General features: G+C 48.4%; 1 protein-coding gene across 2 annotated transcripts; it reads right to left on the minus strand.

Moving 5' to 3' along the window:
• Positions 1-3,811: 3,811 nt before the first annotated feature.
• LOC136494875 (uncharacterized) lies at positions 3,812-13,857 on the minus strand. 2 transcript variants are annotated; one of them, XM_066491046.1, is made up of 13 exons: positions 13,409-13,857; positions 13,020-13,264; positions 6,440-6,577; positions 6,217-6,298; positions 6,043-6,119; positions 5,820-5,926; positions 5,593-5,704; positions 5,332-5,448; positions 5,130-5,221; positions 4,954-5,020; positions 4,778-4,856; positions 4,449-4,684; positions 3,812-4,325 (listed from the first exon to the last, which is right to left on the minus strand). In XM_066491046.1, exons 2-13 carry the CDS (start codon positions 13,215-13,217, stop codon positions 4,299-4,301), a joined length of 1,332 nt encoding a protein of 443 aa, XP_066347143.1. In that variant the 5' UTR covers positions 13,218-13,264; positions 13,409-13,857; the 3' UTR covers positions 3,812-4,298. The 2 variants fall into 2 exon arrangements, with proteins under 2 accessions (XP_066347143.1, XP_066347142.1); XM_066491045.1 differs by lacking the exon at positions 13,409-13,857 and having other exon boundaries at positions 13,020-13,402.
• Between the last annotated feature and the right edge of the window lie 5,188 nt (positions 13,858-19,045).

Consider the following 19,045-nt stretch of genomic DNA (forward strand, 5'->3'; position numbering starts at 1 on the left):
TTTCCACCCCAACCCCAACAAAGAAAACAAAATTCCACTCTGGGTGAACTATAACCGTTGTGTAGCTCGACTCAAGATCGAAGTAACCCAATTGAATCTTAGTCTTTCCAAACAACTTTTGTAGGCTGATAGTATGATTCAATGTCCATTTATTAGTACCATAGTCTTCAAGGATCTAGATTGAAAGCTTGGACATATTGCGACCACCAATAGTACGTTCACACAAGTGACCTTGAGCTTGATGGATGGAGCGTGAAAAACCACGTGGCCTATTAGGAATTTGCCTCCATGTCTTTCCCTCCATATCCATAGCAAGTATATGAGAGTAACCTTCCTAGTACCCAATATAATGTAGACAACCGTTAAGAAACATAGTTGCTGATTTTGAAAATGTCACATCCGCCTCCTTGCCCCATTTAGATTCCTTAAAGATCCATGTTGTAGTTTTAGATGAGCAGATGTCCAAACCCATGCACTCACCATCATCCTCCATATATTCAATCACAGGGAAGTGCGAGGAGGTTATCGGATTGAACCCAATCGAGCCTCGCCAACAGAATGGATGCTAGGCAGTAGTACCTTCAACTTCTGGGTTGCCAGATTGTAGATGACATAGCGGTATCCATCAGCCCCAAGGCACCAGCATAGGATGAGGCTGTTGCAGCAATATGAGATAGCTACATTGTCCATGGTGAAGGGTAAGAAGGACAAGGAGGGATGCTCATCGATGATGCTGGTGAAGTTCCAAACTCTATTCTCACCATCGTAGAAGAAGCTGGCCATAGTCTGGGGCATCAACTTATGGTTGACCAAGATGAGGCATTTCTAGGAGCGACTGACACATTTGTAGCAGAACAAGGAGTAGGCGGGGAGGCGGCAGAGGATCTTGACAATGACATCGTCCATGAGGCTAGCCAGTGCATTTCTCTTATTGGGGCCTCCTCCATTTCGTCAGTGTGTAGTAGGATGAGAGCTTGCTCAGTAACGAGATCACTGAAGAGGAAAATAATCCAACAAAGATCCATCAGTAAAGTCCACAACTCATACCAAAGTGCAATTTTAACAACCATTAATAATTTTCATGGTACGACCTCATCTAAATTTAGAGTAGCACCACATAGATATATATAACTCAAACTAGAGTAGCAGTTAATGTGGTTGTAACCATTACAATTTCAGCTAAATCAAGTCAAACCATCACACTTACAATCAGTACATGAGCTCTGCTTATTCCATAGGAGACAGACAAAGATTAAGAGGCAACAATTGCAATAGTTTTGAAGGAGACAGACAGATTACGAGCTCATCTCAAATCTACACAACCCAAACAGGCTTGCCTTAGTTTTCCTAGATAGATAGATATAATTAAGCAAGGTATAATCAAGGAAGCACTTGACAATTAACAGGCCTAGTTGCATATAGGCATTTACAATAAGAACACTGAACAAATGCAGAAAACTAAGACATTAGTAGAAAACCAACTAGTGCCACCTCCTAGTTCTTTTCATCATCATTGGCCTAACCAGATCTCCAATGCTAGAATGTTTCTTGTATACCTTATGTTCAAGCAAGGACCAAAATAGTGAAGCAAACAGGAAAAGGCGAGAAAGGAGACCTACGAATCGGATCTGTCTCCTCTACCACGGCACACAACGAACACTGGACACCAATGCCATCGCGCTCCATCGGGAAGCATCGCCACCTAGCCTCAAAAATACGCCTGAGCCACCACAGCACATCGGGGATCCTCCGCCTCCACCTCCGCCACCGCAAGTTTAGCGGGCACAGATTTGTTTCCACATGCAAGGGGTATCCAATTTAGGTCAACCTGTAGGGCATCCACACAAACAATAGGATACTATAGGGACTCCAAAGAGATATCAGCACAGCCAGGCATCTAGCGCAATGGTAAAGATGTTCCATTCCTTAGTCCAGAACCCGAGTTTGACTCCCAGGTATCAGACCTATTTTGAGAAATTAAACCCCGGCGGCACACATGGTACAAGTGACACGCAAACCATCGGGTTCCACAGGTCGAATGGAGATGGAGAAAGGTCCCATAGTTACACGTGACACGTAAGCCGCCGGGTCCCACAGGTCGGATGGAGAAGGGTCCCATAGGTACACATCGGATGGAGAAAGGACCGAGCGGAGACTTTTATGATGAATTGTAAGCGTCAAGTGACATGCAAGTCGTCGGGTCCCACAGGTCGAATGGAGATGGAGAACGGTCCCATAGGTACACATGACATGTAAACCGTCGGATGGAGAGGACCGAGCGGAGACTTTTATGATGAACTGCAAGCATCACGGATGAGTAACTGCAGGTCCCACAGGTACACGTTGGATGGAGAAGGGTCCCACAGGTACACGTCGGATGGAGAAAGAACCGGGCGGAGACTTTATGATGAATTGCAAGCGTCACGGATGAGTAATAACAATTCCCATAGGTACACATCGGATGGAGGAAGGACCATGTGGAGATTTATGACAAGGTTGCAATGGGTTGAAACCATACTCAATGGGTCTTTGTTATTATGCACCCAGTAGTTTTTGATAGGTCTATGTTACTGTGCACGGTGGACCTATCGAATTTTTCGACTACCTCGACCCGGTGGGTCTATTCGATAGGTGTAGCCACAAGACAATTTGACTGCCTTGCGCCTAATAACCTTCAAGTGGTATCTTTCGACTGCTAATACTTCGACAGAAGAGTTGGACCTCGCGGACCGTATTTGTTCAAGTGGTTCCAATACGGATCCACCAAGCAAATGACTATCGCATTGCAGCTTGGCAGTAGAGAATGTCATCCTTCGAGTCACTATCAGGTAAAACAAAGGGCGTCCATGCCTTAGTATAAGAACACACAGCTTAATAGACCTTGCGTGGGGGCACGCCATAAACTATTTTTTCCATGTTCAGGAGCCTCGTACTTGTCAAATTTTTATCGGCTTCATTTGGGATTCCCACGTAGGGCAGGCCTCCCGAAGGTGTACTTGGAGCTCGTTTAGAATCCTTGAGAGATTTAGGGCGCGTTTAGTTCCGAAAATTTTTTGCTTTTGGCTACTGTAGCACTTTCGTTTGTATTTGGCAAAAATTGTCTAATTATGGACTATTTAGGCTTAAAAGATTCGTCTCGCCAATTACAGGCAAACTGTGCAATTAGTTATTCTTTTTATCTATATTTAATGCTCTATGCATATGCCGTAAGATTTGATGTGACGGAAAATCTTGAAAATTTTTTATTTTTGGATGGGATATGTAAACAGGGCCTTACTTGGCACATCGAGTACCAGAGGTTTTAGAGCTATGTCGTCAGGCCTTCCGAAGTCTCCCTCACTCTACATGGACCGGACCAGCCTACGGATCCAGGTACTGGAACCATCATGCCCAAGTATTCGATCTTCTGGTTCTACCCAGTCGATGGGCCGGGTTCTACGGTCCATTTAGGGCCCATCCCGTTAGTGACAATTTTGTTTTGCTATTCGGTTGGATGCTTTGGAAGCAGAGGAATGCGAGAACATTAAGGAACATCAGTTCTACGCCGGAAGAGATGCAGCTGATTATCGATGAAGCTGATGTAGATGTTGTCCGGGTTCACTTGAATAAAGTTGCTGCTCGCTCTACTATGATTTAGGTCTCTTCGAGTTTTGTTGTTTGGTCGCATGACTGTTTGTATGTAATATAGTGCGCCTCAGGGGTTCCGGGTTGTGAGGGAAGGGGTCTCGGTAATTGTTTAATTACCGTGCTCGTTTGTACTACAAAATCTTTTTCCTCTTAACGAAAAACGTGCCAAAAGCATGGTCGTGGAAAAAAAAACACGAAAGATCACTATATACTACTATATTTTTCCTTTCAGATCGTGTCGTCGTTATATACAACAGGCTTTTTATCATATACAAGAGCTCACAGAGAAAGGCACTCTGTGCAGCAACAATGTGCACTGGCCGTATAGCAAAACCTGGCCTGAATGCACGTGTTTCTCTGTCTCTGTCCGTAGGGATGAAAACGGTACGGAAATATTTCGAACCGATCACTTTCGTTTTCTATATTATGATACCGTTTTCTATATTATGATTTTGTTTTCGAATTTTGCCAAACATAAAAATTTGTCATTTTTAATTGGTTTCGCAACCATTTTTTTGTACTCTTTAATTGCTAAAACGTAGAAATATCCCGAACCGACCGCTTTCGTTTTCTATATTATAATACCGTTTCCGACCGTTTTCATCCCTATCTGTCCGAATAGACTCCTAAATAATATCCGTATATTCGTGTACCGTCAGCAGTTCATCACCTCATGCTCCAATTCCGATGAACTTCAGCTGCAACACAAAACCAAGTCAAGCTCGTTAGATGCCGACAAAATCGGCCGGGTCCCGACTTTCAGTTGCGTTAATAACTGGAATCTGGCTGAAAGGAAGGTTACAGCATCGGTCGAAACTCACAAGGTTGTTCTTGGGCTCCTTCCAATAGAAGCCGTGGATGAATATGGGCAAGATGTTGCAAGCGATCAGGACGTATATCATCAGCGCGTGCATCCCCATCCATTCCATGGCAAAGGTCAGCCGCCGATACCCGTAGATGTCGACCAGCGTGTATATTCCGGAGAAGAGGAGCCCCGCGGCGCCGGCGGTGGCTAAGGTGTAGCTCAGGGTGTACAATGGCTTGTTCATGTGCAGTCCTGGCAAAGAACACGAGCGGTCAATGGTAATGTTCTTGATGATCAGGAAAGAGAATTGTGCATGGCTGCTAGGCTCACTCTAGTAGTGCTTACCAAAGAAGTCCATAGCGAAGGCTAGGACTAGCATGCTGAAGGAAGGGATTAGCCAGTTCATTATCCTCTCCCTGTGTTTCTGCAAAACAGATTTAGGAGAGAGCGAAAGTTAAGGACTGTTGCACTGGTCAATGGTATGCTGATCAAACTGATATTGAAATTTGCAAGTACGGTACCTGAAAATGTACGATGATGTGTCCGTACTGGAGCCCAATCAAGCATGTGACAATGGCCATCACGGAACTGATGAGAGCAGAAAGAAACTACAGTCAGCATTTTCCGTGGCTGCAGAACTTGCATTACATCTACAAAAGGAAGATTTCAAGAAATGACGAAGAGTTTTATTACTGACCTAAGAAGCCCTTCAGGGTCAAAAGGGGCCTGGCACCAAGAGGGAGCATCAGGAGGAAGGGGGCCATTTTGTGGCCAGTCGATGCTGCATTGCTGCCACAGGAGAAAAGAAATCAGAGATCGTATAGACAAGAGACAGAAATCTCCTGAAGTAAAAAAAAAATCTCCTGAAGAAAAGAAATAGCAATGCTATTAAAAAGAACCTTGGATCGTGCAAAAACCGGTCGGCCGTAAAGATGCTGGATACCCAAGATTTTACGGTCGATCATGCCAACCGCATTGCAGCCTGGGCTGGTGTCACCTCTTACTCCACATTTCACCTAAGAAAGATTACGAATTTGAAGCTCATCAGTGATAATACTGAATAGTGTTCAGTGAACACCTTTTTTTTTAACGAACGGGCACTAGTTGTGCCAATTCAGTGAACACCTCTTAGCATAAAGAAATGATGAAGTAGAACTTACAAAGAAAGACTTCTCTATGGAGCCAGGACCTGACGTCTGGTACTCCCAGTCAGGAACATAGGTACCGTACAACAGAGACATGTATGTGATCGCCACGACTGCGCCTACGAACCTGGATAAAAAGCAGTATACAGTGTTAGAAACATAAGAACTGACTAATATCGAACAAAATGGTTCGTGATCTTTCCCATAGTGCAAACAAGGGAGTACTTTTGGTCTAAACTCACAGTTGGTAGCGGTATCGCTTGAGCAAATCGTATCCATAGTCTACATCTTCATCTCCTTTGAGCCAAATTTCACAGAGGGCAGTCAACAGATAAGCTATTGCAATTCTCTGCAACCAAAAATTCATGGCATCACTTACATACGTAGTTACTTACCAAACACCAATTTTATATTGTCAATGGACAAATACAAAGCTCATAACAAAACGATATGCATTCCATATACCTGCAGTATACCCATCAGCCGTAGTTCTTGAAGGTCAACCCCAAAAGTTAGACTGCGAACACCATGAAAGAATCCACCTGCGTAGTGCAGCGAAAAGGCATCAGATCAACCGCATTTTCATTTCCACAAGTGTACCTTTGGTCAGTTGAAGAAACATAGCAGCCCTCGTCATACCTTGTAGAACAAGACCAAGGCAAAACAGCTTCAGTGCACGAAGCACTGCCTTTTTCGTAGCGTCCAACTTGTTCGGGACTCTCTGTAAATAAAACAAATCAATAAGGTGACGCGATCGTTAGGTTTCAGCGAGTCGTAGAGGTCACTGTTGGCGGTTTCAAAAACGAAAACGAAAGGGGGAACAAGCATCGCCATATCGCTTTTGCCAGCGCGCGTGTACTACCTTGTACGCGAGCGCCAGGGCGACTCCGACGATGAAGAGGAAGAAAGGCATGACAAAGTCGGCCACTGTTACGCCATCCCAGGGGGAGTGGTTCATCGCCGGAATGAATGACCCGGCGTCATCCACGATGATCATCAGCTGCCACAGGAAAAGAAACTTTTGATTAGCTTCTGTTTGAATTTTAAACAAGTGTTTTATTTCAATGAAAATGATAGGGGACCAACGAAACATTATTATTTGATAAGTACCGGTGTGGCTAAAGCAAGCATTTGCAAATCTATTTAGAGGCTAAAATATAAGAACACGTTTGGTGAAACTCTAGGCCACATCTTATCGCGCTAAAAGGACCAAATAAACCAGAATATGCTGGTTCCACTGCCAATGATTTTTTTTCCCTAGTAATAATAAATTAGTGGTTCTTGAATTACTGCTATTTTTTTATTTCAAAAAACATGTATGATTATAAAATTTTGGGAAATGTAGGAAGGATTATTCGATGAAAAGTGATAACAACTTCACGTTACATATTCGTTTAGAGGAAAAAGAAAAGAAAAGAAAACTTCACGTTGCATATGGTGGTGTGGCATCAGATTCCGGGCTCCAAATGCATTTCACGATCGAAAGACAAATATTCTAATCGGGGGAGAAAGCGCGTACGCTAGCCATTACCGTCAGCACTCGGCAACACCATCAGATAGAAGTGTGGCAACACCAAGAACATTGCGTGATGCAAGTAGCTTAGCACTGCACTATGTGTCGCATGTTTCGTGGCAAGCACGCACTAATTGAGTATTGAGCCAGGATCCACTGACCAATTCATGAGTCATGAGTCATGAGTCATGAGTCATGAGTCATGAGTCATGACGCAGACGAGTAATTAATCCTACAAGGTTTTTCAGTCGATGACTTCATCTATGCCGTCTACGCAAACTCCACGGCGGCCATTGCAATTAATGCCGCGCAGTAGAAAAGACGACCTTCTCTGTTGTCCAAACATGGCGAGCAACGTAGCAAAGAGCAGTAGGTGGAGAGGTGAATCACCAAAGCAAGAGCTTCACAGCGACGGGGACCTAACCGCCGACCGTGACCCTGCTGGGTCAAATTGCCTAGCGCGTGTTTAGTTGGTGACCAACTTCCAAAAAGTTGCTACAGTACCTGTCACATCGAATGTTTGCGGCCCGTGCATGGAGCATTAAATGTAGATGAAAAGAAAAACTAATTGCACAGTTTAGTGGGAAATTACGAGACGAACGTTTTGAGCCTAATTAGTCCATGTTTGAACACTATTTGTCAAATAAAAACGAACGTACTACAGTAGCCCCAAAATCCAAATTCACCCAACTAAACAAGGGCCTAGCTTCTTCGACTACTAGCTAGTACCCTGTCACCTTTGGCGTAGTGGTGAAGGAGTAATCAACCTCGACTGATTGGCGATGCCATGCCGTGCTCCACTCAACAAACAAGCTCAGGGCGGGGAATCAGAGATGATGCTTGATATTTTAAGGGAACGCATGCATTCGGATGGACATGGGCATGGGCTAGGCTAGATCGAGTAGAGCTAGTCAGCTAGACGTACCGGTCACTGTCGGCAAGGTGTGTGTATACGCGCGTACGTATGCGGTATGCGCGTGGTTTCCTGTGCATACCAACATGGGTGTCATTTTCGATCCATTGGACAAGCAGTCAAGCACGCGCAGCGATGACCCAGATCGATAGAAACCCGGCCTGTCATGAACGTCGTCGTTGGCATCTGCAAAATCGGGACCAGCTGCCGTAGCAGGAGGGGCGCCCCTGGGGATCCCATCAGATTTGCTCCATCCCCATCATGCTATCTGCTCACCCGTCGCGGGCGTCGGCCTTAGACTGGGCAAATTGGGAACGTCGAGTCGGGCAGACCGCAGACGGGCACACAGTCACACTGTGCTACTGCCTACTAGTTCAAGATCATGCAGGTCCGTTCGGCTTATCTTAAAAACGATTTATTCGATTTTTAGTTACAATAGTACTTTTCTCTCATAATAATTCAATCAAAACCGTATTTTTCAGTCAATTTAAACTGAGTTTCAGCCATCCGAACGAGGTTGTAGTGGTTACCGGGCACTCCTTCTGCCTGACAGGATAGAACGGGTGGTGACGTGACATCTAAAGGCTGCTGCTCCACTTTTGAATCCAAGCGAGACTTTCAATTGGCTTATCACTGGATATTGACTGATCTGCATTTTCGCAGTCCATCCCAGGCCAGGTTTAGATTGCAAAAAATTTCAACCCGATAAATAGTAACACTTTCGTCTTATTTAGTAAATATTGTCCAATCGTGGACCAACTAAGCTCCAAAGATTCATCTCATGATTTCGAACTAAACTGTGTAATTAGTTATTTTTTTTACCTACATTTAATGTTCCATGCAAGCGGCTAAAAATTGATATGATGGAGAGAGAGTGAAAAAACTTAGAATTTGGAGGTGATCTAAACAAGGCCCCACCCAAAATCCAAAATTTTTTAAGATTCTTCGTTACATCAAATCTTGCAGCACATACATAGAGCATTAAATATAGGTAAAAAGAATAACTAATTATACAGTTTGTCCGTAATTAGCGAGACGAATCTTTTAAACCTAAATAGTCAATAATTGAATAATTTTTGTCAAATACAAACAAAAGTGTTACAGTAGCCAAAAGCTAAAAAAAAATCTTCGTATCTAAACGGGGCCTTATCTCAAGATGTCGGAGACCATCTGATCCTAGAAGACTTCTGTCTGTTGCCGTGTAGCAGTCCGTCCACGGTCGTCGCTCCATCGAGCCTCGTAGCTGCGCTGTGTTTGGCTTGACACCGACACTGTTGTTGCCGACTACCGAACTAGTAGTCACGCGTTCGCAAATGACGTGACGCGACCCATTCTTCCCCAGACGAAGGCCGAGAGGTCGCTCGTACTACGTGTGACCGGGGTAGAACACCCGTACGGCGTATCAGGCCACACGATCTACGCGACAGGGACAGAGGATGCTCCCCTGTCTGTTGCCCGTGGGTGCGGTCGTACGCCTCTGCGGCTCTGCGCCATACATCTGGGCATCTATCTATCTGGCGGGCACCAAGATCAGCAAGAGCAAGCAGGCAACAGCTGCAAGATCCTTGTTGACCGTGTCTGGATCACGTCATTGTCATGTGTGGCTCACATGAAGCTGCCGGACGGGGCACACGGGAACGCGTTTCGAACTTTTGATCCATCCATGGCCCTGACCGCATGTCGACGAGGTCACCCTGGACACTCACGCATCCGACGATTCCCGCGTTTCCTGTGGGCTCCCCGAACCCGTCGCGGGCCAAGCAAGGATTGTAGTGGTGGACTGGTGGCTTTGCCGATACATGTGGAGCAGGCGCACCCGCCGGCCGGCGGTGCGACAGGTGGAACCGATCCTCTCCTCCGGTTACGCCCACCACCCCACTCGTGGCGTTGGTTTACACGCGCTCCGCCGCGATGCCGGGACTTGTTCCAGGCTCCCCGATGACGCGGTGCACCGACCCAATGATCATCTTGAGCACGGAACTGAGCTAGCAGCCCCAACAACTACCCAAAGTATGGCCAAAAGCTAACGCGACTGGCGGGACTCACGGCTCGCGCGAGCGTGCCAGAACCGGCAGAGGGACGGACACCACGCTCGCGTACATGCCGGCGCTCCCGGGGCACATGGCAAAAGGCACCGCTCGTCTCATGGTGTCATGGGCTTGTCCCGACGTGGAGAGGACACCGGCCGCTCGCCGACGCGACGCGGGCATGAGCACAGGGCATATGCTTTTCGGCGTCGCTGCTGGCTGCTGCTGGGTCTCCCGGGAATATGGCCCCGCCGCCCTGTCGCCCCACGCGGCCGGAAGAAAATCTGGTGGAGACAGGATGCACGTGGTTAGTCTTGCACACGTACGTTAGATGGTGCCGCGTGGACGGCATACGGGTCTGATGGCAACCGTAGCAGACGGGAGCCGGGGCGACTCGAGCCGCGCATGACCAGGTGGGACCAAGAAGCAAAGCAGGGTGAACTGCAGACGAGGCACAGTCGTCTGATTCTTCTGGATGGACACGTGGCGCGTGATGACAGTGTGTATGCACAGGAGGCTAGGTGGTTACTGTATCCACGCGGCCACGCCCAATGCGGCTCGTGCTCTAGGTCACCCAGTTCATTGGACTGATAAATCATGACCCGAAGTAATGTTCGTTAATTTATTGTGAGAGAAAAACTATTATTTATTAGTTAAAAAAATATGGATTATAAGGCCTGTTTATTTTTTGCCCTGCAGCTCCCCAACATTCTGTTAGTACTCCAGCTGTTTTCTGATCGCCGCACAGGCATGCTGGATCTCGCCCACCGACTAAACACTCATGCTTTTCTCCTGTTCCAGACTGGTCAGCCAATAGGGCGGGTTGCTACACTGTAAGAGCAAGTATAATCACGTGACATACGCGAGCTACGAGAGTTGCCACGTCAGATTTGTGATGAGTTGAAATAGAGAAGATAAGAGAGAGAGAGAGAGAGAGAGAGCTGCGCACATAAGGGCAGTCTTAATAAAAAAAACTAGAATGATTTCTTTGTTCATTCATTAATTAGGATGCTACCTAAACAAAATGGTGATGCATCATTAGAATTAAGGAAGAGAGAGGAGAAAATTGTTTCTTATACAAGAAAACTATGTCCATATGGGAACTAAGACTATAAAGAGATGTGATAAGTAGATGATAGGAGGGAAAAGATACATGATTACTTGATTAGATAAAAATTTATTTTGAAGATACTATTCATTAAGAATATGATTTTCTAAATACAGTGTCTACATGACTTAGGCAAGTGTTGTATCTAATAGTTTCTCGGTTCAGACTACCCTTAGCTAGTTGATGCAAAGACTCCAAGAACATTTGTAAGAAAAGTAAGTGAGCTACATATTAATAGTGAAGAACATTTTGTCAGAGAGTAGGTGGGCTACATGTTAATAGTCTAGATATTTCGTATCTTAGATATTTTCATCCATGATTCTAAGCATATTGATAAGTCAGAGCTATAAAGGCACAGATTCTAAGCATCAAATAGACAGAGCAGAGTCGAAAATGATGGCACATCATTTATAGCATCTTGCACTCTTTCTATTCTTTACTCTTTTAGAAAGAAAAAAATCTCCAAATTCCACCTTTAATCTCTATTGGCTATTACAAATTACATACATATATGCATATTCATATATTTGCAATACAAATTACATACATATATGCATATTCATCCTATAAATATAAACATATGCTCATACAAGCTACCCTTTCGAGCACCTCTACTAATCCGCTCTAGATCTAGACCCTCTGATTAATTTTATATCCTAATTCCAGTGCGCATCATGTCGCTCACTTTGCGAGAATATCTCTACTATTACAGGTTCGACCAATCTATCCTAATTCCAGTGCGCATCATGTCGCTCACTTTGCGAGAATATCTCTACTATTACAGGTTCGACCAATCATTTAATCTGTTGTATATTTTAAGCTGCATCTTGATATATATGATACTTTTTTCTATATAGATATATGCCGGTACGTTGCACCGGGGCCACGAGTTTTTTCTCATGCCTACAGGATGCATGTGGCTTGTAGACGAACATATTAAAAAATCTACAAATCTGATTACATATAGAAAATATAAAGTCGGTTTCATGATCTTTATCACATATACCATGTAGATCTATCTTATAGAAACCTAAAATAATTTGTTCCACTTTTTTAATACTTGCGTTGCACCGGGTTAATGTAAAATAAGTGAAAATTTGCTTGTGGTACTGGTTACATTGGGCCACAACGGAGCACCGACGGTTTTGGTGTCGAGTTGGGTGATGCGACAGGAGCAAGCTACACACCCTTGCGAATCCGGCAAGCCAAGCCGGTGATTATTAATCTTGTTTTCAGGTCTAAATAACAATATCTCCATAGGCATGCATCAAGACGGTGATCTGATCTAAGCTTTCTGCCTATCGATAATAATGACTACAGCAGTGACTGTACGTCAACAGAAATAGACCGGCAGAAAAGCTCAGAACGGAGGGATTTGCTGTTTGAGGAAGAAGAAGAGAACAGAGCTGGAGGAGCAACAGGTTGATGGCGGCATGGACGGACAGAATCGGAAGCCGTCGTGTCGCTCGATGCAGGCCTCACTGGCTGGTAATATTCCCTGATGATATATATAAAGCTAAAGCTTGTACTGATGGGTTTGTTTAAGCAACCCTATACTTCCTTTTGATTACTCCCGTTTAAGTACGAACAAAAAGGGCAAAAAGAAGAAAGCAAACTGAACTACTACCGCTGCTACTGCCACCACCACGCACGCATCATGATTATCCATGAACATGTGTGGTTGGCACCAAGACCATAGCAAGCAGAGTCGATCGACAGCAGAGCAGAGACCCCACTCAGCAAGCAAGCAAATCGATTTGGTAGGGAATTAAAAACGTATAGCCAACCATTCAATTCAATCATCAAATATTCAAATAATAACAGGAAGGAGCGAGCAAGCAGAGGAGAGAGGATCGATGCGAGTGGTTTGTTCATACGTACCAGCACGGTGATCCCACGGAACACGTCGAGCGAGACGAGGCGCTGCCGAGTCGACGCCTGCGGCGCCGGAGAGGGCGTGGACCCGCCGCGGCGCTTGGGGTAATCGTCGCCGCATGGCGCCGTGGTGCCGCCGGCCTCCAGATCCACGGCGATGGCGGCAGGCGCGTCGTCGCTGCGGACGAGCTCGTAGCCCCCCATCGCTCCCGCTCCCGGCCGCTGGCCGCCGCACGACTCCGGCAACGCCCCTGCATTGGCCGCAGCAGCGCCCATGAGCCGCGAGGGAAGACGAAAGAACAAGCCCCCAGCCGCGCGCGGTCCGCACGAAGAGGCGGAGCGGGCAACACAGCAGCTGTGCGTGACAAGATGCGGCACGGAAGGCGCCCGCTCACCTGACAACTTGCGCCAACCACTTGCCGGCCTCCGATCCTCCTGTCGACTCGCTGCTAGGAAGTCGGAAGCTAGTGCCTCTGGCTGCCTAGTGTTGTTCTCGGTTCGCCCTTCACTTCACCGCAGCGATCCGATCCGCGGCCACCGCTGCTCTGCACCTGATCGCAGCTGAAGCTTTGGTTGCAGGGTCTCCGCGAGATTGGCGAACGGGATCTGTGTGCGATATATATATACGGGGGAAAAAAGCACCGGGCGTGCGTGCGTCCTCCGGACTTGGTCCCTTCTCCTCCGTATCCGGCTTCCTCGTGACGGTTCTTGTATGTGTGCCGTCCCGTGGTGGCTACAATTGCGCAGACGGCAGGTAGGTACACACACGTCGCGCCGTCTGGGTCCCTCGATCGATCACGTGACAAACGGCCGATCGATCTCTCTCGGGCCGTTGGATTGGAACGTTTCCGCGCTCGCCTCTCCGCGCTTTTTTGGTGCATGCGGTGGTGGTGTGGTTAAGGACTGTTCAAGATCTCATTGAAACGATGGCTCCGTTCGTCTGGCTGATAAGCCATGGCTAAAAATAATATTGACTAATTTATTATGATAGAAAAATATTATTTATTCACTGAAAAAATAAGGTTTATAACTCAAATGAACAGGGCCGATGTTAAAAAAAATCTCATTGAAACGGATAGAAAGAGACGCTGCTTGTACGTTGTGCCGAGGCCGGACCGCCGGAGTCCCACCGTGCTCCCAATGCCACGTCATATACCGATTCCGTGTCAGCGTGCGACAAGTGCTAGCAGTTCTCGTACTGCCAACTGCTTGCTATGGATCGATCAGGCTACCGGTAGACCAGATTTATTTCCTGCGTGCAAACAACAGTCCGGTTAATCATACGTGGCCACGGTACGGTATCATCATCAAACGGCCACAAATCGAACATGGCGTGGGTCTCGACCAATCAAATCCAGACGAAATGCACAGTTCGGGATCCAATGTCTTGATTATCATCACCACTGGCATACGGGATCGGAATGGGAGGCAGGAATCCCGACGGCACGTTCGCCAGTTGATGATGATGTCTCTAAGCTGAACCGCTGAGGCTGTGTGTAGGCATGAAAAGAAAAGGCCACATGGAGGCCTGTTAGAGCTGAGATAAGTTTAAGGCCTGCCTAACGTGCTGGGCCTCTTTTTTTTTTTTTGAAAGCGTGCATAGCACGTGTTTCATTAAGTGAAATGGGAAATGTTACATGTCCCGTTGCCAACGGCGGTGAGATGCCTCAGTCAGCAAGCGGAACGAACACAGACAGGAACACAGGCTTGAACGGTGGTGCTAAGAAGGTGTACTAAGGGGTTAACAAATTGTGCGACAGGAAGTTAGGGGAGCGGCCCACTCCTAGGTGACCGCGGCGAGCAGCGACGCAAGGGCCCGGAACCCGGCGGCGACACAGGCGTCTGCTTCCTCACGGATGACGTCGAGGACCTGTGTGGTAGTTCTCGCGAGACGGTCAAAGGTTCGCCTGTTGCACTCTTTCCATATGATCCATGAGACGAGTAGGACGAGAGAGTCGAATCCGCGCCGGAATGTCTCCGGGAAGTCGACCCTAGTTTGCGGCCACCAATGTGCCGGGCCTCATATCAATTGGGTCCAATGCCGAGTTTTGCGCTCAACGTTAGAGGGCCCGTGGGCTTCCACACCTGGGCCCAACAGTAGAGAGCTTCTGCGCTTCAAACCTAGTTCCACTTCACGTGCGCCTAGAGGCCTAACCCACCCACCCCTCCCAAAAAAGAAGAGCCAAGTGCAACTCCATCATATTAAGGCAGTCTTCTTTCCCTAAAAACAATCATATAGGAGAAGAATAAGGTGAAAAAGACTGCTCTAGCATATTCCTTTCTCCGAAAATCTTTCGGTCCGAACGTTCGGACTGGAGCAGCGCGCCGATGAGTCCGCAGCGACTTCCCACATGTTGGCGAGTATACGGGTCCGCATCGACTTCCCGCGCATCGGCGAGTATACGGTAGAATCGGCCCAGCGACCAAGCCAACAGCCCACGTAGGGCACAAAGCCATCCACTGCACGAATTGAAGCACAACCAACCACTCTCGGAAGGCCGGTAGTGTCGGTGTTTTGGATCACCGCTAGTAAATTTGTATCTGCGCGTCTAGCCCGGATGGTGTGCTCGGAGGACACAAGGATTTATATTGGTTCGGGCGGAATGTCCCTACGTCCAGTCTGCTGCTTGCTCATGTTACCTGACACTAGTTTATAGTAGGTGTTACAAACGGACGAGAGAGGGAGCGGATCCCAGGTCTCTGGTGGAAGGATTGAAGAGTGCTAAGAGTTTGTTCAGCTGTGTGCTCGTTAGCTGCATGCTCCTTGCCCCTTCTTGGGGTGTCTTGCTTCCCCTTTTATAGGTGAAGGGGAAGGCGTAGGTTACAGAGAGAGAAAAGAAGAAAAACGAGGGAGAAGAAGGCCTCGAGGGCCACCGTGTCCTTCTTCTCCTTCATACGGGTCCCACCGACATTGTAGATGGTGACGGGGACAGCTCTACGTCGGGCTCTTGTTCACCACTGGTGACATGCCCCGATGTCATCAGCTGGTCATGATGTCCCATCCCGTCCTGGTGGACGGTGTGGTGAACCGACGTGCCTGTCAGCGGCTGTACGAGGAGTAGGCAGCACAGCGACCACGCACAAGTCACTATTGACGATGTGAACCACTGGGCGTGGCCTGACGTTGACCCTGGGGTTGTACCCTTAGACCCATAGTGGCTGGAGATGGTATGGATCCCCATTGGGCGAGATGGAGCCCGCGCCCTCGGGGTCGAGTGGCATGGTTGTTGTACCCTCGGGGTCAGGCAACATGGGGCCTGTGCCCAAGGGGTCAGGCGAGATGGAGCCCATGCCCTTAGGGTCGGGCGACACGGGGCCTGTTCCTGAGGGGTCGGTCGAGACGACTCCCGTACCCTCAGGGTCGGTCAAGACTGAAATACATCCTCAATTATCTAGGTGAGCTTGCCGTCTGCGGTCCTCAGATCCCTTCTTTGGGTATCCCTAATACTGATACCCGATAGTAGCTCCCGAGCCTACGGAGGAGTAGGATACTCCTTCATAGGCTTTTTCGGATGGAGGGACTTCGAGGGCTTCGATCTTCTGCTACCTGTGGGAAGCCTTGGTAGGTTGTGCTCCCTTCTATCGCGATCGGACTCCTTGGGAAATGTAGCTGCAGGATTCGGGGGGCCAAAAAAGATTTCTCTCGATTCCAATCCATCCCTAGGATCCGATCGATCCATCATCGTCATGCGACCGCGTATTCGGTCTCCTTGCAAGTCCAACTTCCCTCTAGCCCCTGCGCGTAGCGGGGGTCTGGTTGAGGGGTCAGCTCGTCTTGTGATCGTCCTCCCTTAATCGTTTTTTTGATAAAACAGAGGAGGCTGAGCCATGCCATATTTTCCTCGATGGACGAATCTTAGTGCTCGGTGAGCTGTTAATGGGCTAGTCCAAGTGGGGCCCCGGCTTCCCGTTCATGGGGGTCTGGCATGGGTCAGCTGGAGACTGACTCTAGATTCTTGGTGGCCAATCCATATAGTTCCTGGGTCCATTCAACCGGTCCCAAGGGCTCGCTACCTTTCTTCGAGGATAAACCATGGACTGTGAACTGACTAAGACTCGAACATGGGTTGGGATGCCTACGACGCTCGTGCGCCTAGGTATTGGCCCTAGCGGGCCTATCCCTTTCCACCCCTCACTCTAAAGGTACCCCAGAGCGATTGTGAACCCACCGGTGGGCCAACGTTCCAACTCCTAGGCCTGAATGGGCTGTGGGAGCATTTTTAGTTTCGTATCCCTCCTTACCTGTGGCGGTTCTCAGCCCACCAAATGGGGCGAATCGTCTTCCGGCACATCCTTCGAGGGAGCGGCTAGAGGTGGCGTGTGCACATTTCTCGGAGAGGTGATGTGACGTGGTGTGGAGGGCACGTAGATCTAGGTGGACAGTTCGCCTCTCGCTTCACCCCGCCTTATAAATAGCAGCCTCCCCCTTCATGTTTTGGCATATTAAACCACAACTTTGCCTTCTCTACCTTTCCACCACCACCGTTCGGATCTACTGCCCTTGCTAATCTGCCACCAGCACCCTAGATCGGTAGACTTTGCTACTCTGCCGCCACCAAAAAGTCCTTGATCCTCCATCTTCGCTTTCCATGGAGTCATGGTAGCACTCCGACATCACCCACGCACGCATGGAGGGCCTCATTAAGCGTGGTCTTCTTTGCAGGAGGACCGACGTGATGGAGTGGTTGGTTCCTAGCCATGAGGATGTGCTGATGCCGCCTGATGGTTACATCATCTCCTCCGCGCCCTTCCACGAGCGTGGGTTCACAATCCCCACTCATCCATTCTTCCAGGGCTGCTGCACCACTACCAGATCGAGCTGCAGCACTTCAACCCCCAATGGGATCCAGCATGTCGTGGCCTTCATCACGATGTGCGAGGGGTACCTAGGGATCGAGCCACACTTCGAGTTGTGGAGGTGCTTCTTCGCCGTCTCCCTACATAGGAAGAAGGACAGAGGTAGGGAGATCGCGGTGCCGATGGGATGCGTGGGTATCCATGTCTAGGGGCAGCAGGTGGCCGACTACATGCCCTACTAGCTATGCAGATCCAACAAGGGGTGGCATGCGTAGTGGTTCTACTTGAAGAATGACTCTACCACCCCCTTATCGGTCTTCACCAGGCACCTGATCGAAGAGGCGCCGTGGACATGGTCGTGGGGGCCACCCATCAAGGAAAAGAAGAGGATGCGTGACATCCTCAAGGCCGTTGCATCCCTAAGGAGCCACGGTCTTCATGAGGCCAGCGTCATTGGAGCATACCATGTGAGGAGGGTGGCGCCGTTGATGGTGCGCGCCCTCTCGTTGTTCAGGATGATGCCAGTTGTGGAATTCGGTGGGACGGTGCTCGCCCAAGGGCTGCTTCGCAACAGCGAGATTGACAGCACAACAAGGAGGCGACAGATGAGTCCGACGCCGTGTTCCTAATCCCAGGACATCCCGTGATATGGTCGAAGCCGGTCTTTATCGAGCTACCGGCAGATTTGGGCTTTCGGGCCTCCATCATGCCATTGCCGTAGCACGTAGCCGTGAGGGCGGCGAACCATGCTGCCGATGAGCGGAGGAAGAAGGATAAGGATGACAAGGAGAAGAAATGGTGGGCGAAGGAGCAGGCGAGGCAGCAGCGAGGGAAGCGGCGCCAAGGCTCATCGAAGGAGGAAGATAAGGTGGAAGAAGAAGAGAAGGAGGAGGAGGATCTAGCCGATGAGGACAAGGACCCACCTTTGCCATAGGTAGGGCCCTTCCTGTGGCATCTCTTGGAGCAAGAGGAAGAGGACACACCCCTAGAGACGGCGGGAGCGAGCCGCCCCACTCTATCTGAGACCTTCGAGCAGAGGGAGGGCTCTAAGCGTTAGCATGCCGACGAGGAGCAGCCGGGTCATGTGGGCCGACCCCAAAATGTCATCGTCCGATGGCGTCGAGGTGAGTCGAGAGTTTTTTCATTCTTTTGTTGTAATGAATTTTTGTCGTAAACTGACCATCATGTCTATTGTAGTGATGGAGGACGTGGGACTCTCCTGAAGCTTGTGCCAT

This window comes from Miscanthus floridulus, chromosome 11 (assembly GCF_019320115.1).
Source record: "Miscanthus floridulus cultivar M001 chromosome 11, ASM1932011v1, whole genome shotgun sequence".
Classification (NCBI taxonomy): Eukaryota; Viridiplantae; Streptophyta; class Magnoliopsida; order Poales; family Poaceae; genus Miscanthus; species Miscanthus floridulus.

Excerpts from the sequence above, each read along its gene's own strand:
- LOC136494875 (XM_066491045.1), bottom strand. The coding sequence starts at position 13,289 with ATGGGCGCTGCTGCGGCCAATGCAGGGGCGTTGCCGGAGTCGTGCGGC. Across the intron at positions 5,927-6,042 it reads GGCTGATGGGTATACTGCAG|AGAATTGCAATAGCTTATCT; the intron begins GTATATGGAATG and ends TTTTGGTTGCAG. Across the intron at positions 5,449-5,592 it reads CCATAGAGAAGTCTTTCTTT|GTGAAATGTGGAGTAAGAGG; the intron begins GTAAGTTCTACT and ends AATCTTTCTTAG.